The sequence below is a fragment of the Carcharodon carcharias genome, chromosome 1 (genome assembly GCF_017639515.1).
Source record: "Carcharodon carcharias isolate sCarCar2 chromosome 1, sCarCar2.pri, whole genome shotgun sequence".
In the NCBI taxonomy this organism is placed as follows: domain Eukaryota; kingdom Metazoa; phylum Chordata; class Chondrichthyes; order Lamniformes; family Lamnidae; genus Carcharodon; species Carcharodon carcharias.
Window position 1 is genome coordinate 121,343,045 of NC_054467.1, and position 25,113 is coordinate 121,368,157.

General features: G+C 41.8%; 1 protein-coding gene across 1 annotated transcript in view; it reads right to left on the bottom strand.

Annotated features, from left to right (window-relative positions):
- Positions 1-25,113, bottom strand: part of adgra3 (adhesion G protein-coupled receptor A3) — a 246,688-nt gene that overhangs the window by 142,735 nt on the left and 78,840 nt on the right. Inside the window, exon 2 of the mRNA XM_041193385.1 lies at positions 8,343-8,414. Coding sequence (XP_041049319.1) covers positions 8,343-8,414 — 72 coding nt within the window. The remainder of the gene's footprint in view (positions 1-8,342; positions 8,415-25,113) is intronic.

Consider the following 25,113-nt stretch of genomic DNA (forward strand, 5'->3'; position numbering starts at 1 on the left):
ATTCCTCTGATTTTTCTGAATCCTGCCTTTCCATGACCCACTATTGGCATCAATGTTATCAGCCACGCATATCCAATGTTCTGGAATTCCTTTCCTGAACTCTTCTCCTGCCCTTCAAAAGACCCTGTTTAAACATTGTTCTTTGACTAAGATTTTGGTCACCTCTAATAATCTATTTTTTCCTTATCACTTTGGAGATCTTGGAATGTTTTGCTACATTAAGAGTTCAATATCAATGTATGTTATTGTTCTATGTTATTCATGCCCATTTTTACAAACTTAATTTCACCTGGAATTAGACCTATGTACAGCTTACACAGAATTGTTACAGCGCAGGAGGCCATTCAGCCCATCATGTCTGCACCAGCTCTCAAAATGAACATTATGACCTAGTGTCATTCTCCTGCCTTTTCCCCATACCCCTGCACATTGTTTCTATTCAAATAATCTTCCAATGCCCTTGAGTACCTGGAATAAACATGTCTCCATCACACTTCCAGGCAGTGCATTCCAGACTCGAGCCACTCACCGAGTGAAAAAGTTTTTTCTCACATCGCATTTGTTACTTTTGCAAATCACTTTAAATCTGTGCCTTTTCGTTCTCGATCCTTTTAATGAGTGGGAAAAGTTTCTCCCCATCTACTCATTCCAGTCCCCTCATGATTTTGAACACCTTTATCAAATCTCCTGTCTTCTCTCCAAGGAGAACAGTTCCAACCTTTCCAATCTACCTTCATAACTGAAATTTCCCATCCCTGGAACCATTCCGTAAACCTCTTCTGCACTCTCTCTAATGCGTTCACATCCTTCCTATTGTGTGGTGGCCAGAACTGTACACAATACTCCAGCTGAGGTCTAACTAGTGTCCTATACAAGTTCAACATAACATCCTTGCTCTTGTGCTCTATGCCCCTATTGATAAAGCCCAGGATACTGTATGCCTTATTAACTGCTCTCTCTACCTGTTCTGCCATCTTCAATGAACTATGCACAAATACACTCAGGTCCCTCTGCTCCTGCACCCCTTAAGAATTGTACCCCTTATTTTATATTATCTTTCCATGTTCTTCGTACCAAAACGCATCATCTCACACTTCTCCGCATTGAACTTCATCTGTCACCTATCTGCCCACTCCACCAACTTGTCTATGCCCTCTTGAAGGACTACACTGCCTTCAGTTTACAATTCTTACCAATTCAAGGATGATTTGAAAGAAACTTTTAACAGTTTGATACAACGATTTCCCAACATTGGGATTAAAGTCTCACACTGCTGTACCATGAAGAATGCAATAAGTCCATTAATTATAGCATGCCTATATTCTGCTGCAACCAATCTCCATGTTGACAACGGCCAATAATTCCATATATCCTATAGCTATGTGTCATCTTTAAATTTTAGAATTTATTTTTTCAAATATAATTTTTCATATTTAGCCAAGCCAAACTGTTTTGAAAACTTACCAAACAAGTTTATGTAAACTTGTAATAGTATAAGATTTCCCAATTCTTATTATTTCTACCCGTTCCTCATATACACACTAAACTAGACTTTACAACATGAACCAACTCATTAGCATTTAATTTTGTCAGTACTGAGGAGAGTTCAAAGGTTTCACATCTGCTTTCATTTATAGTTTTCAGCGTTTCACCCCAGAATTGCAAGTTTTTTTTTTATTTATTCATGGGATGTGGGCTTTGCTGGCTGGGCCAGCATTTATTGCCCATCTCCAGTTGCCCTTGAGAAAGTGGTGGTGAGCTGCCTTTTTGAACCGCTGCAGTCCATGTGTTGTACTTACACCCACAGTGCTGTTAGGGAGGGAGTTCCAGGATTTTGACCCAGCGATAGTGAGAAGTCAAATATAAGAGATTATGTAGGTGAATTTCCTCAGGGGTTCTCCCACCCAGCTACTGCAGCTTCAGCGGAAGAGCCACAGAAAAATGTGCATATCTTGGGATATACATGGCTCTTACAACTATGTTACAGAGTACGATAAATAGATTCCCCAGCCCAGAAATCCATCCCAATATGCTTGTTTCAGTTGTTTTTTTAATATATAATACATGAAATATTATCAAAGGACAATGAAAAATGGAAGAATTTTCCTCATTAATTCAGTGCATTCTAATGAAATAAAATGCTCAGAACTATGGTTAGAATGCAGAAAGCAGATGACAGAGCAGTGAGCTGGAGATATGGCAATTAGATGCTAATAACATGGCTTGACACATTTAAGGGGTTGCTAATAGATCTGCAGATTTGCAAGTTTTGGCATTTAATTAGGATGCATATCCATTTTAACTGCACCTAAAATATGCTGCATTAATTAAAGCTATATACGTGTAACTAAAAGCATATTGGTATACCATTTTAGCAATGCGATTAAAATGTTCAGTTTTTTCCTACATTGACTAAATGTTATTGAAATCCTGAGTGTTTAATTTGGGGCAGTCAAATGTATAATCAAAAGGTATGGGATTTCCATCCCTTCCCATCCCCATTTCTCAAATTTACACAGGAATCCATCAGCACTAACTGGGGATTAAAAAGCTATGCTATAAGTGGGATGATCTGAAAACTCTCTCACCACAATTATTCGTGACTTACAGTCAGCTTCATGAGTGGAATTTCAAATCACTTCCCATATCTTGCATATATTAAAAATAAAAGTTAGAAGAAAAATTTAATTTTTAAACAAACTTCATTCAAATTAAGGAACAATTCAGATGTTATCATTATGATAAATTGCTGCCAATTTTCTTTAGTTTTAAAATCGCCAGGTATTGCACAGAGATATTGCTACACATGGTAAAAAGTGACTTATAGAATCATCCTCACAGGATCACTCACCCAGTACTAGGGTCAACAGAAAAAAAAACAGACAAACAAGGGAGATCTTGGCAAGAATATCTGGGGTCTTTGGAGGACCGGAGAAAACAAAAGCTTTAAGAGGAACAGCTCTGGGGTTGAAAGAGGACAAGGTACCCGAAAGAGAAAACAGTGCCTGACAGGTAGAGCAAAAAGCAAAGATAGTGAGAAATGTGATAGAACAAATAGCCAATTATGGCACAAAAACAAAAATGCTGGAAATATTCAGATCAATCAGTATCTATGGAGAGAAACAAGGTTAACTTTGCAGGTTCATGACATTTCATCAAAACTGAATTAAGATAGAAACTTAGGCGTTTTAAGCCAGTAGAAGGGTGTAGGGGGTAGGAGGAACAAAAGGGAACGACTCTGTTTCACTCCACAAATGCATAGATCTGCTGAATATTTCCAGCAATTTTTTATTTTTATTTCAGATTTCCAACATCCATAGCATTTTGCTTTCATATTAGTGTTTAATTCACTGCCAATTGGGCAGCTTTGCAGAGGAATGAAGAAGGTGCTTTCCCAGAATCAAGTTTTTGCATGGCACAGGATGTCAAGAGTCATCTACATTGAAGTCACATCCAGAAATCCCTTGCTCGCACAGCAGAGTTTTCTGTGTGGTGATGTGGCATGGTCTATTACTGGAAGACAAGGCGGGCAAGTGGGGCAGGGATCAAAATGGAGGCAATGGAGAAAAGATGGTTTTAGAGGAGTTAAGAGACATTAAACACAATAACTGGACTGGTGATGGGTTAAGGGAACTCCAGTCCAAGGTGGAAACCATATCCATGCACAGTTGAGTCAGAGGGCAGAATTTTCCTGTTGGCAATTGACAGAATATTAAACTTGTTAAATGCCCTGCCCATCCAACCTTAAGGCTAGCGGGCAGGCCAGGAGCCCCAGCAGGTTTCTGATAATACATGAAACCTCATCCACTGGCGGGATGAGATTTCATGTCTGTTTTTAAAAACTTCAATAAAGTTTCTGTGCTTCTTATTAACATGTCCCATTGTCACATGAGGGGGACATATTAATAATTTTAATAGTTTTCTATTTTTAAAGGTTTTTATACTGTCAGTAATCTCCGAGACAGCACTTAGTCTTGGAGATGTGCGCTCTTTCGCACGCATGTGCAAAAGAGCGCACTTTGACAGATGGGGAATCCCTCCCCCCCCGCACAGGAAGCACATAATGCTTCCCGTCGGGCAGGCCGCTGGGCGGGCCTTAATTGGCCCGCCCACTCAAAATGGCAGCAGGCCCTGTTTCGGCGGCGGTGTTCAACTGCCCACCCACCGCTGAGCCTGTGGGGCTCGCCCACCCAACAAGGTAAAAATTCTGGCCAGAATGTATTAAGGTATGTTTAGTTTTCTTTTTGCATACATATTAACCTAGAAGTCCTTAGAGGGATGATGCTCATCAAGGAGATTTAGAGTCAAGGCAGTCCGGGCAGCGGTCTCAGGCTGTTTTTTTTGTACATTGATTTGTGTTACAAATACGAAGCTGTGTTTTGGGTTTGGAACTGTCTTTTCAATGATAAAATGGAGGAGTGAAGGGGTCATGTGACCTGCTCTGAATTCTGACCAACCACCCTGGGTGGCTTGGTTGCTAGGGGAACATTAGGGGCCCAAGTCAAGAAACTTGCTGAGAAGGTGCAAGATGTTCACATTTGACAAGAGCATCTGCATTAACAGTGGGTATAATGTTAGTTTCCAAGTTGCAGTGAAGTGTTAGGAATGTCAGTTTTATATAGTTATACTTTAAGCCATCTCTTTAATTCCAAGCTGAAGTTGGAGGACTAGAGGATAGCTATTTGGCATTTCTACCTCTGTACATGGTCCATGTGTTCATGTTGCCATGGAGATGAGCTTGGTAAAGGGGGAGTCCATAATAAGCAACTGTAATATCAGGTTACAGGATTTCCTAAAATATCACTAGGCAACAGGGAAAATGCTGACCCTATTGTTCACCATGCAGGACAGAGGTGGGAGCTCATGCTCAGATTGAAGAGATCAATTTATGAGGATTTAAAAGAGGCTGGAGGATTCACCTATCCTGAGCTAGCGAGAAGGAATCTCCCGTGTAACCCTCACAGTAGAAGTCAGTTCTGGGATTAGAAGCTACCAAACTGGGAAAGGAAAGCAGCAGCAAATATTGGGGGTGGATAATAGTTATTGACTGGTTCCAAGGAAATAAAGTGTCCACTTAAGGGACAGTGTAAAGCATAACTGTAGCAGGGGATTTTCAATCGTGTTCAAAGTTAAATGAGGAATTTCTTTGTCGTAGTTTAGAATATTATTTCCCTACACAAATAGTGTCAAGTCAAAGTCAAGTTTAGTTTATTTGTTACAGTATAAGTCTTAAAACTTGTGAAATCTTGTCATGTGATCCTTCCAGTTAGTCACTGGAAGTTCAAATATCTTTTTTAATGTTATCGGTCTTTGCTAATGTCAAAATGTTAGAGACTGCCTGGTATAAGGAAACAGTGATGATCTTGGGCTGTCTGATAGGGACCCTCAGACTTTCAGGAAAATAATGGTTTAAGGCATCTGTTAGTTGACTGATTCACAACTGCTCTGATTTGTACTGTTTTATTCCTGTGGGGTATACCTCGCTTCTTTCAGGGTTAGTCTGGCATAGTCTTTTTTCTTTCCCTCAGTCATAACTCAGACCTGGCAACTTTCATTTTCACTGTCAAGCAATATCAGGGTGGTGCTCAAAACTTGCTCACTCCCTTTGAGGATCGGCTTCTTTCTATAGTTAGGATTTGAATGGACTTAATCATGACTGTGCACACATAGGGAGAGGAAGCAGGTGTTAAAATGCAGCTGAGAGAAGAAAAACAGTTAATTAGAACAGAACACAGTACGGGCAAGGTCGGAGGCAGGAAAGTCAAACAGACAGGTAGCATGGCTGTGATGGAATGGTATCCTAGTGTGCACAGACACTGGCGACAGGTGCAGCAATAGGAAAAGTGAACCAAGTTTCTGTCCTGAATGCTTGCGATGATCAGTCAAACATCATGCGTACCTGATAATAGTTATATGCTGGCCCTGGCTGTCTGCCAAGCACTGGGAGTACGAAGCTCAGGAGTGAACTTATTGGCTGACTATCTAGTGCTGGGCAAGGTCAGACTGCTGGAACCATACAAGGAAAATCCAGCAGGTTGAATGAGACAGCAGTTATGAACCTGTTGGAATTTACAGCAGAGAGTGCACTGAAGAGGGCAGCAGTGAGAGGCAAAGAGTAAAGAAACTCCAACATCAGGTTGGCAGCATATAGTTGTAGGGGGAGGTGGTGGTGTAGTGGTATTGTCACTGGACAGGTAATCCAGAGGCCCCAGGTAATGCTCTGGCGTCCTGGGTTCAAATCTCATCACAGATGGTGAAATTTGAATCCAATATAAAAAAAATCTGGAATTAAAAGTTCAATGATAAAAACAAAAAAACTGCGGATGCTGGAAATCCAAAACAAAAACAGAATTACCTGGAAAAACTCAGCAGGTCTGGCAGCATCGGCGGAGAAGAAAAGAGTTGACGTTTCGAGTCCTCATGACCCTTCGACAGAACTTGAGTTCGAGTCCAGGAAAGAGCTGAAATATAAGCTGGTTTAAGGTGTGTGTGTGGGGGGCGGAGAGATAGAGAGACAGAGAGGTGGAGGGGGTTGGTGTGGTTGTAGCGACAAACAAGCAGTGATAGAAGCAGAATATCAAAAGATGTCAACAACAATAGTACAATAGAACACATAGGTGTTAAAGATAAAGTTGGTGATATTATCTAAACGAATGTGCTAATTAAGAATGGATGGTAGGGCACTAGAGCTATACCTTGAGTGCCCTACCATCCATTCTTAATTAGCACATTCGTTTAGATAATATCACCAACTTTATCTTTAACACCTATGTGTTCTATTGTACTATTGTTGTTGACATCTTTTGATATTCTGCTTCTATCACTGCTTGTTTGTCGCTACAACCACACCAACCCCCTCCACCTCTCTGTCTCTCTATCTCTCCGCCCCCCACACACACACCTTAAACCAGCTTATATTTCAGCTCTTTCCTGGACTCGAACTCAAGTTCTGTCGAAGGGTCATGAGGACTCGAAACGTCAACTCTTTTCTTCTCCGCCGATGCTGCCAGACCTGCTGAGTTTTTCCAGGTAATTCTGTTTTTGTATTAAAAGTTCAATGTTGATTGTTGTAAAAACCCATCTAGTTCACTAATGTCCTTTAGGGAAGGAAATCTGTCATCCTTATCTCATCTGACTCTTAACTGCCCTCTGAAATTGCTTAGCCAGCGATGCTCCCATCCCATGAACAAATAAAAAATGTGGAAGGCTATGAGAGTCAGCAGGGAAACCCACTACTATTCATTTGTTCACCAGTTCTGGTTATAAATACGGCAATAGTATTTCATGTACCTGTCTTACTTTTCTTTCAATTGCTACTTGGAACTTTGGCTTGAATGTTTTGGATGGCAGGGTCGCCCTTCCTGCCGTCTGCCCCGCTGACTCAGAGCCCTGCAACCATTGCACATTTGAATGAGCATTAAGTAGCTGCAGGTGGGACTTCCACCCCTCACTCAGAAGGAAATCCCGCCTTAGCAAGCTGCCAAACAATCTGATTGGCCAGCAGCTCTCCGGTTCCTGCAACGGCAAGAGCTGCAGTAGACTAAAGAAGTGCACTAACATCCCTGGACCAGAGGACAAGGTGAATTTAAGTGGTCCTAGAGTGGGGAGGGTAGAGAAGACCTGAGGGGTGGGGGGGCAATTGGGGTGTCGGGGGAGTGGAGCGAGGACAAGCGGTCACTGGACCTTAAGAGGGAGTGGGTGGGGACGGGAGTGCCTGCAGTCAGAAGGGGCTTCTTATGGAGGAGGAGCTGTTCTTTTTCAGACTTCCCCCATACCAGGTAAATCCTCCTGTCAGCCTAAAAATTGAAGCTCAGCTGGAAATGGCCCTTGAGTGGCCAGTAATTGGCCACTTTAAGGGACTTAATTGAGGCACAGGTGGATTTTCTGTCCGAGGTCCCAGGGTAAAAGCAATGCATGGTCAAGGTGGACAGGAACCTGGAGAGAATCCCGCTCCTTCAACTTCACATTTCTTCTCCCCACCTGCCCAAAAACCCGCTGACGGGGTGTGTAAATCTGGCTCTAACATCTATGCTATTGCATCAAGTGAGATTTACTGAATGAAATGGTGTTCTACCAAGTCCAGGAGGTTGTGATGCTAAAGCACATTGCTTTACTTTACCCATTCTGATGGTATCTTGAGTTTTTATTGTGCAACCACAGCTTTGGAAGCCACTCCTTCTATCTAAACTCATTTCACACCGAGCACTAATCAACTTTATCCAGGTTTTTCAGCTGATAGCCTGTAGTTCTGAAAAGTCACATCAAGGATATACTCCAGAGGCTGAAACAATTTTTACTTATAGGCTTACTTGGTTGAGAAATTAAATAAAGTTGATACTTACAATCGCTCCAGGTATATCTGTCCAATAAATGAGTGATTTTTCAACTCTGTTAATTTATTGCTGCTCAGGATCCTGTCAAAACAAAAATCAAAATTTGAAATAATTGCCAAGAATACCCATTGATTCTATAGAGTGTTACAGCCTTCACACCTATGATAGATTTAAAAAACTTGTTATTTGGTGTACACTTCCTAGCCACATTTATCTCACTTCTTGTGTCACAATTATTTTCAGTCCTACTTTGTGTTAACATTTATAATGGAAACATTTTATATAATGGTAAAACCATCCATAAACATTGCCTGCCGCACTATTAATTGCAGGCTTCCAGAAAGTAGTGACCTTGTTCCAACTCTTTGCTCCCATCACCAAATGCTGCAACATGCTACAACACAGTAAGAGGCAACAGCTATTTTCAGTCTTGTCTGCCTTCCTGTAGGAGTATAATACTCTTGTGCTATCATGAAGTTTTCTTTCAATGCATTTTCTCTAAGCTACTTTATGACTAGACTATAAATCTACAATTCACAAGAAGTGTTTCTGCCATCTTCGCTTACCTGATTCTGCCACATTGAATGTTGCCAGTTATGTCCAGAGCCCTATTTTTTGTAATGGCACCGTCTTACACCCAACTTCTTTGTGAACTCAACTCTGCCCTGTTGACATATAAATTACAGCCCTTCTCCATTTCCACTGGTGTTAACAGCCTTGCTCTTCCCTTAGGAGATCTTACTACAAACCTGAGAGAGGCAAGGGATGGGAGGACAGGGTGAGTGGAAAAAAGGTGGAGGAGGAGGGGGAGAAGAAAGGTGGTGGTGGTGTTGGAGGCGGAGGAAGAAAGGAAAACTCCATAAAGGTGAAGGAAGATGGAAGAGGAGGAGGGAAAATAAGGAGAGGTGGCAAAAGCAGATGGAGGATGAGAACAGGGTTTAAGGTGAAGGTTAGAAGTAGAGGGGATGTCAGAAGGTGCAGAGAGGGAACATGCCCAGGAACATTGAGTATATTTTAGTAGAAGATAGAATGGTTACATGCCTCAGTCTTGGGAAACAGCACCTCATTGGGAAGAGGTTTGGCAGGGTGGAACAATGGATGATTGCTAGGGGAAAATGTTTCATGTAGGTGGGAAATGGCACTTCAATGGAGGTTGTTAAAAAGGTCTGAGTGAAGAATGAGAAGCAAAGGATCTGAATGATGGGGCAGACAGAGTTTGGAAATGTGTCTCAATTGGAGAGTGACAAAAAGTCTCAGTGGGAGCTGCCAAAACATTGGGCCTCATTGGTGGTGGAAAGAATACTCTATTGGCAAGTGTATGAAAAAAGTTGAAGGTTTGTTAACACTGATGACTGATAGGGGTTGGAAAAGTGTCAGATTGATGGGATTTGTGTACAGCAATTGTTTTAGGTGGGAAGGTGGTGCTGTTAAGTAGGCTGCTGCCTCAGCTAAGTGGGAAATAGTTGAATTGATCATTACATTTTAAATAAGATTTCATTTATGCACTGGCAATTTTTCTAAACCACTTGGTATGCAGTATATGTGATTCAGATTCACTCAAGTCTCAACTCCGGGAAATTTACCACCTGGTGGAGCTCCAGCTTAAATGTTAATTCTTTTTTATAAACAGTAAAGATTAGGAACTCAATTTTTAAAAACATATAATTTAATAACTTTTTCAATGCTTAGAAGATCTAACTTATTGTACTCAGGGCAACCCCAATTCATTCTGCATAAACTGATTTTTCTACAAATGTTAACTGCCTTAATTTGGTTAAGTTTCACTGATCCGTTACTTTGTTTAAAAAAAATGCTTTGATATCTCAATTTTCCAGGTTGGGTGGAAAGTATAGCTGCACTGACCCTTGATGTTAATTTGCTCAGGTCACATTACCATACAGCAGTAATGTGGTCACATAACATTACCCAACCCTACACAAATCAGCCATCATGCACCGTTACCTCACACCACTGGTATTATATCAAATCAATTTTTATGACTCACCTATGTACTTTAACATGACTGATTAATTCCCAGCTTTCTTTTCCACCTGCTACCCCATTGCTTTTCCAAATGTGTTTGTGTCATTCTTTCTCCAACTTGTTTTCTATCAAATTACTTTTTTCAACATTGAAAACCCATGCTATTTCTCACTACCAAAGCAGCTGGCTACTCTCTGAGAAGTCCAAAAGCTGCAACTGCTGGAGAAGTCCCAATTTAATTTATCTGTTCACTATTTTCCCAATTTATTTCTATTTCCCTACATGCATCATTCCCAGCTGCCAGAGAAGCCGCCTTTACTGAAGTTGCTTTATTGGCTTCATCAACAGGGGCACAGAATACAAGAGCAAAGAAATTACGTTGAACTTGTATAAGACACTAAGCTCAGCTTCTGCTGGAATACTGCGTCCAGCCCTGGGTGCCACACTTTAGGAATGATGTGAAAGCATTAGTCAGGGTGCAGAAAAGATTCACAAGAGTGGTTCCAGGGATGAGGAACTACAGCTACATAGATAGATTGGAGAAGTTGAGACTGTTTTCCTTGGAGAAGAGAAGCCCAAGAGGAGATCTGATAGGAGGTATTCAAAATCATGAGGGGTCTGGACAAAGTAGATAGGGAGAAACTGTTCCCACTCATGAAAGGACCAAGAACAAGACATCACAAGTTTAAAGTAATTGGCAAAAGAAACAGAAGTGATGAGAAAAATCTCTTCATGCGGCGAATGTTTAAGGTCTGGAATACACTGGAGGAGGCAGGTTCCATCGAGATATTCAAAATGGAATCAAACTGTTAATTGAAAAAGAACAAAATGTAGGATTATGGGAGAAGGCAGGAAATGGCAGTAGGTGAATTGCTCACTTGGAGAGCCAGTGCAGACACAATGGACCAAATGGCCTCCTTATGCATTGTAGCAATTCTGTGATTCCATGACAAGGCCACAAGTACTCACTCCAACAAACTTAAGAATTCCATTGGCCCATAAGCTTGCATCATTTTCTATAACTTCCTACTTCCCTAAAAATCCACAGCTGCCTTTTATTTGGTCTGAAGATCTTCCCCACAATCTTTCCTTATTTATTTCCTTTTAGTCTGCAATGCCAGATTTCTCACTAACTTTGCTGATTTATTTTTCTTTCTCTCCAGTTTCAGAGAAGTTTTAGTTAAAAGATTTTTAAAGCACATTTAACTTCACCTTGGCTCCTAATAGCCTGAGAAGTCTGCTGCCAAATTTAAGCAATCAAAATTTCCTCCCCAGCTACTATTCCTTTACCCAACTCAACTTTTCCTTTTATTTCATTTAGAACAAGCCAGTTGTATTGGATTACATAAAACAAACTAATGGGTGAAAATGTCAGCAAGAGGAAAACCCAATAATGTTTAAAAAATGAAACTTAGTCCCTGATAATAACTGTGAAGTGGGAAGGAAACAGGGATAAAAACCAAAATGAAGGCATGCAGTCTCCTTCAAATACATTAGTGATCAACCCTTCTCCAGAATGCTTGTTGGTCTCTCATACCCCAACCTGCCAACAGTGGGTGGTTTACCCATTTTGTTATTTATACCCCCATAACTGCCCAGGCAATTGAAATTTAACTCCTCCCACCTCTCAACCCCAGGGCCACAATCTGGGAAAAAGCAGTTGATTTGCTATAAGATCTAGTCTCAACACTCATTTTGCATTCCCTCTGCTACAAATCTGTACCTATAATGAGACTCATGAAAGAAGTGCCAGCTTTGTTTATATCATAATGGCTTATAATATTATATGCTCTCCATGTACCAATATTTGCTGCACATTACCTGGAAGTTTATCTTTGATTTCTCACATGCTGTTAGCTTGTATTGATGTCTTTCCCTGTCCAAATTGTTATGATCCTTGACCAGACCCCAGGTCATGTGTGTGTGTGTGTGGGGGGGGGATTTGGTTAGGGACTAATAACATTTTGTTTGAAGTAGATAACGTTTGTGATTCAAGACACTTAAATGAATAAAGGCACAAGATTTCATGGGTTCTGAACAAGCAAAAATAAACTTTACTACAGAAGTTCAGAAAGATAAAATAACTTACAATACTTAGCTTATACTCTAACATTGAGGATAGGTGTGAGGTACATGTGAATTAACAGGCAAAGTATGTTTGAACACAGCACTACAGAATAAACGACAGGTCATTTCAAACCCAATTCCATGGATTTCACAACATCAACCCTCCCAGGCGTTTGCCCCATTGTGAGCCAACCAATCTCTCAAACTTTGTCTTTCTCACAAGGCTTTCCAAGCTCCACCTTTGAAGATCTTGCCCTGGAATTCTCTCCAAAAATCACTCCCACTCAGACAGTAAGGGAATCAAGAGTTATGAGAAAAAAGTAGGAAAGTGGAATTGAGGATTATCACATCAGTCATGATCTCATTGAATGGCAGAGTAGATGCGATGGGCTGAATAGCCTACTTCTGCTCCTATACCTTATGATCTTGGCTTCAACAACCCACCTTTCAGGGTTTCAATTTCAGCTTCCGAGATACTTTATCGCTGGATCTCAGAATACACTCAAGCTTCACCTTCCAAACATAATTTCAGATCTTCAACCATGCCAAGTAGAACACCACTGCTCCAAATGGGTACCTTTGCACCAATGGCCCACAGCACAAAGTCACCAGCCTTTGGCTGCCTTCTCAGTTCTTCAGGGCTTCTCTTAGGTCCACTTCACTCAAGGTCTGCTCCTCACAGCTCTCTATTTAATTTAGAGCATATTTCTCTGCTCCTTTCTTGCAACTTAACTTAACAGGGACTTTTTCTGTCCACTGTATTTATCCCTTGCCCGGGACTTCCTTCTGGGACTTCGCCCTGTCCCCCTCCCTGGTTTGAGACTTCTCCCTATCCCCTTCCCATGTCCTGCTCCCTGGACACCTACTTGATAACAGTAATCCGTTCCAGATCATCTGACCTGCATTTTCACACCATTCTTTTTTCCTTCTGCAGGCACGCAGGGCCAGTCCTTGGTCTGAAGAGCATAAAATAACCAGCACACGTGCAGAAGGTCCAAGGTTCGTTGGCCTCCGAAGGTATGCATAGATTTCATCAGAAAATGTGTAGTATGATGTTTCACAAGCTGGAAGACCGTAACCTGCCTGCTACGCAATAGTTTTGGTGACTTTTACTAAAATCAGTTTTAACTTATTCCTCTATTATATCTATAATGTTTCTTTTATTATCTGTCTGGCTCAACACTAATTTCTCACCATTTCAAATCAACCAGTGCAAAAAACCTGAAATAATTTTCTAAATTTATTGCCAATACAAATTATATATACTCAAGTCTGTCAAAAAGTTCAACAGAAATTTTCTTACAGCACCAAAAATTCTGAAAATGGAAGATTAGTACTACGGTTCCATTCTATTCCCTTTGTATAAAAATCAGATTGGTCATTTTCTAATCATTCAGGGCATTTAATTGAATAGTTCACAAAATAACTTACACAACATAGCAACTCTAACGTAATCAAAATGTTCCAAAGCATTTCATAAAGCTGAAAATCGCTAAAGAAAGTAGGGTTTAAGTAGGTGACTAAAAAGTTAAGTTTTGGGGAGGCTCTTTGAAGGATGGAAAAGAAGTACTTTAATCACCTTGATGAATTATAACAATCTCACTAAATCGCTAGTCCGAATCACAGGCTTTCCTTTAATACATCAACTTCATTGTCGGGAAAGAGAGAAGTTGCTGCATCAAATCCAGAAGAAAAATAGTTTTAATCAAATATACAGTATCATGGTAATTTACCACATAAGTATTTGAAAGAGTCACATCCATTCATAGAGTCATAGAGGTCTATAGCACAGAAAAAGGCCCTTTGGCCATCAAGGCTGTGCCAGTCAAACAAGTACCTAACTATGCTAATCCCATTTTCCAGCACTGGACCCATAACCTTGTACGCCATGGCATCGCAAGTGCACATCCAAATACATAAATGGTTTGAGAGTATCTGCCTCTACCACCCTTTCAGGCAGTGAGTTCCAGATTCCCACCACCCTCTGGATGAAAACATTCTTCCTCACATCCCCTCTAAACCTCCTGCCCCTTACCTTAAATCTATGCTCCCTGGTTATTACTCCTTCCACCGAGGGGAAATGTTTCTTCCTGTCTACCCTATCTATGCCCCTCAAAATTTTATACATCTCAGTCATGTCCCCCTCAATCTCCTCTGCTCCAGAGAAAATAGCCCCGGTCTATCCAATCTCTCCAGCCCAGGCAACATCCTGGTAAATCTCCTCTGCACTCTCTCGAGTGCAACACATCCTTCCTATAATGCAGGTTCCAGAACTGCACGCAATACTCTAGCTGTGGCCTAACCAGAGTTTTATACAGTTAGAGCATAACCTCCCTGCTCTTATATTCTATGTCTCAGCTAATAAGGCAAGTTTCCCATATGCCTCCTTAATCACCTTATCTATCTATCCCACTGCCTTAAGGGACCAGTAGACATGCACACCAAGGTCCCTCTGATCCTCAGTACTTCCCAGGGTCCTACCATTCATCATGTATTCCCGTGCCTTGTTTGTCCTGCCCAAGTGAATCGCCTCACACTTATCCGGATTAAATTCCATTTGCCACTGATCAGCCCATCTATATCCTCCTGTAATCTAAGGCTATCCTCCTCATTATTTACCCCCCCACTAATTTTTGTGTCATCCGCAAACTTACTAATCAACTCTCCAACATTCAAGCCTAAATCGTTTATATATGCCAGAAACAGCAAGGGACCCAACACTGATCCCTGTGGAACCCCACTGGACACAGGCATCCAGTCACAAAAACACCCCTTGACCATCACCCTCTGCTTCCTGCCACTCAGCCAATTCTGGATCCAATTTGCCAAATTGCCTTGGATCCCAGTGGCTCTTACCTTCGTTATCAGTTTCCCATGCGGGACCTTAACAAAAGCCTTGCTGAAGGCCAAGTAGACTACTTCAAATACATTACCCTCATCTACACACCTGGTCACCTCTTTGAAAAATTCAATCAAATTGGTCAGACAAGACCTCCCCTTATCAAAACCATGCTGACTGTCCTCGATTAATCCCTGCCTCCTCAAGTGTAGATTAATTCTGTTCCTCAGAATTGCTTCCAACAGTTCCCCCACCACTGAGGTTAGACTGACTGGCCTGTAGTTCCCTGGTTTATCCCTTCCTCCCTTCTTGAATAACGGTACCACATTGGCTGTCCTCCAGTCCTCTGGCACCTCTCCTATGGCTAGAGAAGTATTGAAAATTATTACCAGTGCCCTTGCTATCTCCTCCCTTGCCTCACTCAACAGCCTTGGATACATTTCATCCAGGCCTGGAGATTGATCTACTTTTAAGCCTGCCAGACCACTTAGAACATACTCCCTTTCTATGCTAATTTCTTTAATTATATTACAGTCCTTCTGCCTGATTTCCATAACCACGTCATCTTTCTCACTTATGAACACCGACACAAAGTATTCATTTAGAACCTTACCGACATCTTCCAGCGCCACATACAAATTACTACTACAGTCCTTAATGGGCCCTACTCTTTCCCTAGTTATCCTCTTACTCTTAATGTACTTGTAAAATAACTTTGGCTTTTCCTTTATTTTACCTGTCAATGTTTTTGCATGCCCCCTTTTTGCTCCCCTAATTTCCTTTTTAAGTTCGCCCCAACACTTTCTATACTCCTCTAGGGCCTCCACTGTTTTGAGCCCTCAGTATCTGTCATAAGCCTCCCGTTTGCTCTTTATCCAATCCTGTATATCCCTCGACATCCAGGGTTCCTTTAGCTTTACTGGAATATGTTGGCCCTGTACTCTCCCTATTTCCTTCTTGAATGTGTCCCACTGCTCTGACACAGATTTACCTAAAAGTAGCTGCTCGCAGTCCACTCTGGCCAAATCATATCTGATCTTATTAAAATCGGCCTTCCCCCTATTTATAACTCTGATTTCTGGCCCATCCTTGTCCTTTTCCATAAGGACCTTGAATCTAACGGAGTTATGATCGCTATCTGCAAAATGCTCCCCCACTGATACCTATACCACTTGCCCGGCTTCATTCCCTAAAATTAAGTCCAGGGCAGCCCCCTCTCTTATAGAACCTTCTACGTGCTGAAAATGAAATTTTAAAGAAGATGGGCATACACTTCAAAAAAGTTATTTACTATATGTGAAGCACTTTGGAATGTCCTAAGGACATGACAATTATATAAATTCACATCCATTTTGGTATTACCTGTAATTAATGCAGCAATGAATTACTGTATTTCATAACAATGAATAACTGCTTTTCATAATGCATATACTGTCCTCTTGTGAGCTTGCCTTCATTTTCCATGTATCTTGAGGAGACATTCTTAACAGTTTCTTGAGTTTCTAGGACAGGAATCTATTATTTAATAATGTAAACCAAACTGACTTGGTATTATTCCAATGGCCACTGCCAACGTTTGTCAAATAGAAATTAGAGAATTTGAGTTGTTAACAAAAAATCACACTAACATCTCTCCTGTCCAATGCTTTCCTTAAATTGTTTTAAAAACAGAAAATTAAGTATTACAATAACACCAATTAGTTGAATGAATCCCAATTCTGTTTTTGTGCAATAAAGAATGTGAGCTGTACTGTATGGCTGCAAAATTAGTCTAGTCATCATTCAAAAGACATTAAATAAAAACAAAAAAACTGCGGATGCTGGAAATCCAAAACAAAAACAGAATTACCTGGAAAAACTCAGCAGGTCTGGCAGCATCGGCGGAGAAGAAAAGAGTTGACGTTTCGAGTCCTCATGACCCTTCGACAGAACTTGAGTTCGAGTCCAGGAAAGAGCTGAAATATAAGCTGGTTTAAGGTGTGTGTGTGGGGGGCGGAGAGATAGAGAGACAGAGAGGTGGAGGGGGTTGGTGTGGTTGTAGCGACAAACAAGCAGTGATAGAAGCAGATCATCAAAAGATGTCAACAACAATAGTACAATAGAACACATAGGTGTTAAAGTTAAAGTTGGTGATATTATCTAAACGAATGTGCTAATTAAGAATGGATGGTAGGGCACTCAAGGTATAGCTCTAGTGGGTTTTTTTTTATTTTATATAATGGAAATAGGTGGGAAAAGGAAAATCTTTATAATTTATTGGGAAAAAAAAGAAGGGGGAAACAGAAAGGGGGTGGGGATGGGGGAGGGGACTCACGACCTAAAGTTGTTGAATTCAATATTCAGTCCGGAAGGCTGTAAAGTCCCTAGTCGGAAGATGAGGTGTTGTTCCTCCAGTTTGCGTTGGGCTTCACTGGAACAATGCAGCAAGCCAAGGACAGACATGTGGGCAAGAGAGCAGGGTGGAGTGTTAAAATGGCAAGCGACAGGGAGGTTTGGGTCATTCTTGCGGACAGACCGCAGGTGTTCTGCAAAGCGGTCGCCCAGTTTACGTTTGGTCTCTCCAATGTAGAGGAGACCACATTGGGAGCAACGAATGCAGTAGACTAAGTTGGGGGAAATGCAAGTGAAATGCTGCTTCACTTGAAAGGAGTGTTTGGGTCCTTGGACGGTGAGGAGAGAGGAAGTGAAGGGGCAGGTGTTGCATCTTTTGCGTGGGCAAGGGGTTGTGCCATAGGAGGGGGTTGAGGAGTAGGGGGTGATGGAGGAGTGGACCAGGGTGTCCCGGAGGGAGCGATCCCTACGGAATGCCGATAAGGGGGGTGAAGGGAAGATGTGTTTGGTAGTGGCATCATGCTGGAGTTGGCGGAAATGGCGGAGGATGATCCTTTGAATGCGGAGGCTGGTGGGGTGATAAGTGAGGACAAGGGGGACCCTATCATGTTTCTGGGAGGGAGGAGAAGGAGTGAGGGCGGATGCGCGGGAGATGGGCCGGACACGGTTGAGGGCCCTGTCAACGACCGTGGGTGGAAAACCTCGGTTAAGGAAGAAGGAGGACATGTCAGAGGAACTGTTTTTGAATGTAGCATCATCGGAACAGATGCGACGGAGGCGAAGGAACTGAGAGAATGGGATGGAGTCCTTACAGGAAGTGGGGTGTGAGGAGCTGTAGTCGAGATAGCTGTGGGTGTCGGTGGGTTTGTAATGGATATTGGTGGACAGTCTATCACCAGAGATTGAGACAGAGAGGTCAAGGAAGGGAAGGGAAGTGTCAGAGATGGACCACGTGAAAAAGATGGAGGGGTGGAGATTGGAAGCAAAATTAATAAATTTTTCCAAGTCCTGACGAGAGCATGAAGCAGCACCAAAGTAATCATCGATGTACCGGAGAAAGAGTTGTGGAAGGGGGCCGGAGTAGGACTGCAACAAGGAATGTTCCACATACCCCATAAAGAGACAGGCATAGCTGGGGCCCATGCGGGTACCCATAGCCACACCTTTTATTTGGAGGAAGTGAGAGGAGTTGAAGGAGAAATTGTTCAGCGTGAGAACAAGTTCAGCCAGACGGAGGAGAGTAGTGGTGGATGGGGATTGTTCGGGCCTCTGTTCGAGGAAGAAGCTAAGGGCCCTCAGACCATCCTGGTGGGGGATGGAGGTGTAGAGGGATTGGACGTCCATGGTGAAGAGGAAGCGGTAGGGGCCAGGGAACTGGAAATTGTTGATGTGACGTAAGGTGTCAGAGGAATCACGGATGTAGGTGGGAAGGGACTGGACAAGGGGAGAGAGAAGGGAGTCAAGATAACGAGAAATGAGTTCTGTGGGGCAGGAGCAAGCTGAGACGATCGGTCTACCGGGGCAGTTCTGTTTGTGGATTTTGGGTAGGAGATAGAAGCGGGCCGTCCGAGGTTGGGCAACTATCAGGTTGGAAGCTGTGGGAGGGAGATCCCCAGAGGAGATGAGGTCAGTGACAGTCCTGGAAACAGTGGCTTGATGTTCAGTGGTGGGGTCATGGTCCAGGGAGAGGTAGGAGGAAGTGTCTGCGAGTTGACGCTCAGCCTCCGCGTGGTAGAGGTCAGTGCGCCAGACAACAACAGCACCACCCTTGTCACCCTTGTCAATGTCTTCAAAAGACATTGTCATATTCATAGGTGATTGCAGGAATCTGAATGAATGAGCAGGCATAGATAGATAAATACACACAAGGAAAGCTACACATTCTGTGAAATCTGCTCCAATAACAAAAAGGGAAGGGAAAATAAATAAAGGAAAATGAATTGGTAATACAATATCTATTTCAAAGACTAATATATGAATTAGGAGCAGGAATAGGCCACTCAGCCCCTCAAACGTGCTCTGCCATTCAATAAGGTCATAGCTGATCTGATTGTAACCTCGGATCCACATTCTCGCCTGCACCCAACAACCTTTCACCCACAACAAAAACAGAATTACCTGGAAAAACTCAGCAGGTCTGGCAGCATCGGCGGAGAAGAAGAGTTGATGTTTCGAGTCCTCATGACTCTTTGACAGTTCTGTCGAAGGGTCATGAGGACTCGAAACGTCAACTCTTTTCTTCTCCGCCGATGCTGCCAGACCTGCTGAGTTTTTCCAGGTAATTCTGTTTTTGTTTTGGATTTCCAGCATCCACAGTTTTTTTGTTTTTAACCTTTCACCCACCCTTGCTCATCAAGAATCTATCTACCTTTGCCTTAAAAATATTCAAAGACTGTGCTTCCACTGCCTTTTGAGGAAATGTTCCAAAAGCCCACGACCCTCAGAGAAAAAAATTCTCAACTGGCTTAAATGGGTGACCCCTTATTTTTAAACAGTGACCCCTGGATCTAGATTCTTCCACAAGAGGAAACATCCTTACCACATCCACCCTTTCAATACACCTCAGCATCTTGTACATTTCAATCAAGTCACTTCTTACTTTTTTAAATTCCAGCAGATACAAGCCTAGCCTGCCCAAACTTTCCTTATAAGAAAACCCACCCAATCCAGGTATTAGTCTAGTAAACCTTCTCTGAACTGCTTCCAACACACTTAGATCCTTCCTTAAATAAAAAGACCAAAACTGTACACTGTACTCCAGATGTTGGCTCACCAATGCCCTGTATACTCTGGCATTACCTCCCTACTTTTGCATTCAATTCCTATCACAATAAATGATAACATTCTATTAGTTTACCTAATTACTCACTGTATCTGCATAGTAACTTTTTGCAATTCATGCACTGGGACACCGAGATCCCTCTGCTCCTTAGAGCTCTGCAATCTTTCATAATTTAGATAATATGCTTTTTCATTCTTCCTACCAAAATGGACAATTTCACATTTTCCCACATTATATTTGCCAGATCTTTGCCCACCTATCTTTGTCCTTTTATAGACTCCTTGTGTCCTCTTCGCAACTTACTTTCCTACCTATCTTTGTGTCATTACAAATTTAGCAACCATACCTTCAGTCATTTCATCCAAGTCATTTATGCAAATTGTAAAATGTTGAGGTCCCAGCACTAATCCCTGTGGCAAAATTTCAGAGAATGTGTAGCTTTCCTTGTGTGAATTTATCTATCTATGCCTGCTCATTCATACAGATTTCTGCAATCACCTATGAATATAACAATATCTTTTGAATGATGACTAGACTAATTTTGCAGCCATACAGTACAGCTCACATTCCTTATTGCACAAAACAGAATTGGGATTCATTTAACTAATTGGTGTCACTGTAATACTTAATTTTCTGTTTTTTAACAGTTTTTAAAACAATTTAATACATCCTGCCAAACAGAAAATTACCCATTTATATCTACTCTGTTTCCTGTTAGCTAGGTAATCTTCTATCCACGCCAATATGTTACCCATCACACTGATTGAGCTTTTAGTTTCCGCAATAACCTTTGATATGGCACCTTGTCAAATGCCTTCTAGAAGTCCAAGGTACAGTACATCCACCCATTCTGCTTTACTTCTTCAAACAGTTCCAATAAATTAGTTAATCTCACAAAACAATGTTGACTCTGCCTGATTACTTTGTATTTTTCTAAGTGCTCTGCTATAATGTTTTTAATGATAGCTTTTAATATTTTCCCTATGACAGATGGTTCCAAACATGGTGCGAGTTCCCAGGATAAGAGGCAGCTTGGAAGTATGGAATGTCTGGAAAATAAATGATTTGAAGCAGAAACTTGCAACAATTTTTGAGGTTTGGAAGAGATGGGGAAGGCGACAGGAGAGGGAGGGGAGAGAGGACAGAAAGAAAAAAAATCCGATAAAGGTTAATACATTTATTCATGTGTTTTTCAATATCGGAAGGATTTCAATATGGTAGGGTACAGATTTTAAATTCACAAAGAGTATCCGATCCTATAAACAAAGGAAGAGTCAGTACCTCCAATCTAAATTATGCTCCCTAAATATATTTTAATGGTGAAAAAGTCAGAGAATGTATCTTCTTCATCAGGAAATGCTTTTAGTTTATCAGTTATAAAAGCAGTTAGAGGCCTGTCATGTTAGATCTCCAAAACTCTTCAGAAGAACTGCTGGCATGACTCAAGACCCAGCTGGTTCCTAACTTTATATTTAAGCATTGGGATTAGCACAGAGCCAAAAAGGGAAACTGATACTTGCTCAGCTCTATGGCCGTCAGCCAGAGGTAGCTGTGATAGAAAGGTCCTCTCATTTCCAACAGGATCATTTTACATCAGGTGAAGCAAACAATTCTCCTCCAATGTGAAGCTTTATATTCATACTTTTTATTTTTAAAAAGTCTGAAATAATTATCTAGGGCAAGTTTTCCTTGAGCATCAGAATGCAGAAATACTTCTATAATGTGGTTTAATGTTTGAAGTCTGTAACAATTCAGCCCCTAGCAGTTTTTTTTTAAACATTTTTTTCATCCATATTCAAATGTGTGCCTGGAAATAAAGCATTGTTCTGGACTATATACAAAGTTAATTTGAGTATCAAAGGAAAAACTATAGGCCTGAGATCTGATTTATACATGGTGGTTTGTAGTCTAATGTAGCACTCGTGCACAATTTTCTGCATTAGAAGTTCAACAGCTCAAACTTGCACTTGTATCATGCTCAGACTGGATAGATTAAAATGGTATCAAATATAAAAAGGAGAATAGGAATAGTAGGTTGAAGAAGCAAAACCATTAAATTCTTTAGCATTTAGGAAAGCACAGAGGAAGGAGACAAGGTGGAGAGGATTTAGGAGGGAGCTTCAGAAGGCAAGGACAAGAAGTGTAAAAATACAAATACTAATAGTGGTGAAAAAAGGAGTAAGGGAAGGGAAAGACCATGAGCAGGCCAATGTCATAGGAGGAAAGGATAAAGGCTGAGTCACAAAGCTAGGTCACCAGTATAAGGCATGGTAAAGCCATGGAAAAACTTGGAGAGTGTAGCTATTTTGAACTTGATGGGTAGGTACACAGAGTGCCTGTCTAATATGGACATAATGGAAGTGCAAGTGCCCAAGTGAGTTAAATAATTAGTGGCATTCCAGCTGAATTGATGCCTGTGGAAGCAGAGGGGCCAGCTGCGATAGAATTTGGAAAGTCAAACCTTGAGGTAACATATGAATTAGAGTTTCTGCAGAGAAAGGGGAGACAGGGAAGGACATAGGCAACATTATGAAGGCGGAAGATAGCTGTCTTAGTGACAGAACCAACGTGGGGAAGAATTCCTAGTTCAAAATCGAAAAAAGCTTTCCAAAATTGAGATGTAGGAAATTTTGACTTATCCAGAATTAAATGATAAATGGATGATTGCAAGGGCCAACAACTGACTTGGAATCAGAAAAAAAGCTTTAATGGTAAAACAGGCTTCTTACTATAACAACAACTTATATAGCATCTTTAACATAAGAAAATGCCCCAAGGGACTTCACAGGAGTAATACAAAGTAAAGTATGACAACTAAGCTACATAAGGATATAGATTAGGTGACCAAAAGCTTTTTTTTTAAATTTATTCATAGGATATGGGCTTCCCTGGCTGGGCCAGCATTTATTGCCCATCACTAGTTGCCTTTGAGAAGGTGGTGGTTAGCTGCCTTCTTGAACCACTGCAGTCCATGTGGTATAGATACACCCACAGTGCTGCTAGGAAGGGAGTTCCAGGATTTTGACCCAGCGACAGTTAAGGAACGGCGAAACATTTCCAAGTCAGGGTGGTGAGTGACTTGGAGGGGAACTTCCATGTGGTGGTGTTACCATCTATCTGCTGCCCTTGTCCTTCTAGATGGTTGTGTTCGTGAGTTTGGAAGGTGCTGTCTAAGGAGCCTTGGTGAACTCCTGCAGTGCATCTTGTAGATGGTATACACTGCTGCTACTGTGCATCGGTTGGGAAGGAAGTGAATGTTTGTGGATGGGGTACCAATCAAGCGGGCTGCTTTGTCCTGGACGGTGTCAAGCTTTGAGTGTTGCAGGAGCTGCACTCATCCAGGCAAGTGGGGAGTATTCCATCACACTCCTGATTTGTGCCTTGTAGATGCTGGACAGGCTTTGGAGAGTCAGGAGATGAGTTACTTGTCACAGTACTCCTAGTCTCTGACCTTGGTCAATGAGGGAGGTTTTAAAGGCATGTCTTAAAGAAGGAAAGTGAGGTAGAGAGGCAGGGAAGGAATTCCAGAGTTTGGGGTCTAGACAACCGAAGGGACAGTCACCAATGGCAGAGCAATTAAAATCAGGGTTGCGCAAGAGGCCAGAATTAGAGGAGCGTAGATATCTGAGCGTTATGGGGCTGGATGGGATTACAAAGATAGGAAAAGCCATGGAGGGATTTGAAAACAAGGATGAGAATTTTAAAATCAAGACATTGCTTGACTGGGAGGAAATGTAGGTCAGCAAGCACAGGGCTGATAGGAGAATGGGACTTGCTGAGCGTTAAAACACAGGCAGCAGAGTTTTGGATGACCTCAACGTTATAGAGAATAGACTATGGAGGACCAGCCAGGAATGCACTGGAATAGTTGAATTTAGAGGTACCAAAAGCATGAATGAGGGTTTCAGCAGATGAGCTGAACAAAGAACAAAGAAAAGTACAGCACAGGAACAGGCCCTTCGGCCCTCCAAGCCTGCGCCAATCATATTGCCCATCAATTAAAACATTTTGTACTTCCAGGGTCCGTATCCCTCTATTCCCAACCTATTCATGTATTTGTCAAGCTGCCTCTTAAACACCACTACCTATTCATTGCTTCCACCACCTCCTTTGGCAGCGAATTCCAGACACTCACTACCCTGTGCATAAAAAACTTGCCCCGCACATCTCCTCTATAGTTTTCTCCTCTCACCTTAAATCTATGTCCCCTAGTAATTGACTCTTACACCCTGGGAAAAAGCTTCTGACTATCTACTCTGTCAATACCACTCATAATTTTGTAAACTTCTATCAAGTCGCCCCTCAATCTCCGTCACTCTACTGAGAACAATCCAAGTTTCTCCAACCTCTCCTCATAGCTAATAACCTCTAGACCAGGCAGCATCCTGGTAATCCTCCTCTGTACCCTCTCCAATGCCTCCATATCCTTCTGGTAATGTGGTGGCCAGAATTGCACGCAATATTCCAAGTGTGGCCTAACCAAGGTTCTATACAGCTGCAGCATGACTTCCCAGCTTTTATACTCAATACCTCTACCAATGAAGGCAAACATGCCATATGCCTTCCTGACTACCTTATCCACCTGCGATGCCACTTTCAGTGACCTGTGGACCTGTACATCCAGATCCCTCTGCCCGTCAATACACTTTTTAGGGTTCTGTCATTTACTGTATAATTCCTGCCTGTATTAGACCTTCCAAAATGCATTACCTCGCATTTGTCTGGATTAAACTCCATCTGCCATTTCTCCGCCCAAGTCTCCAACCGATCTATATCCC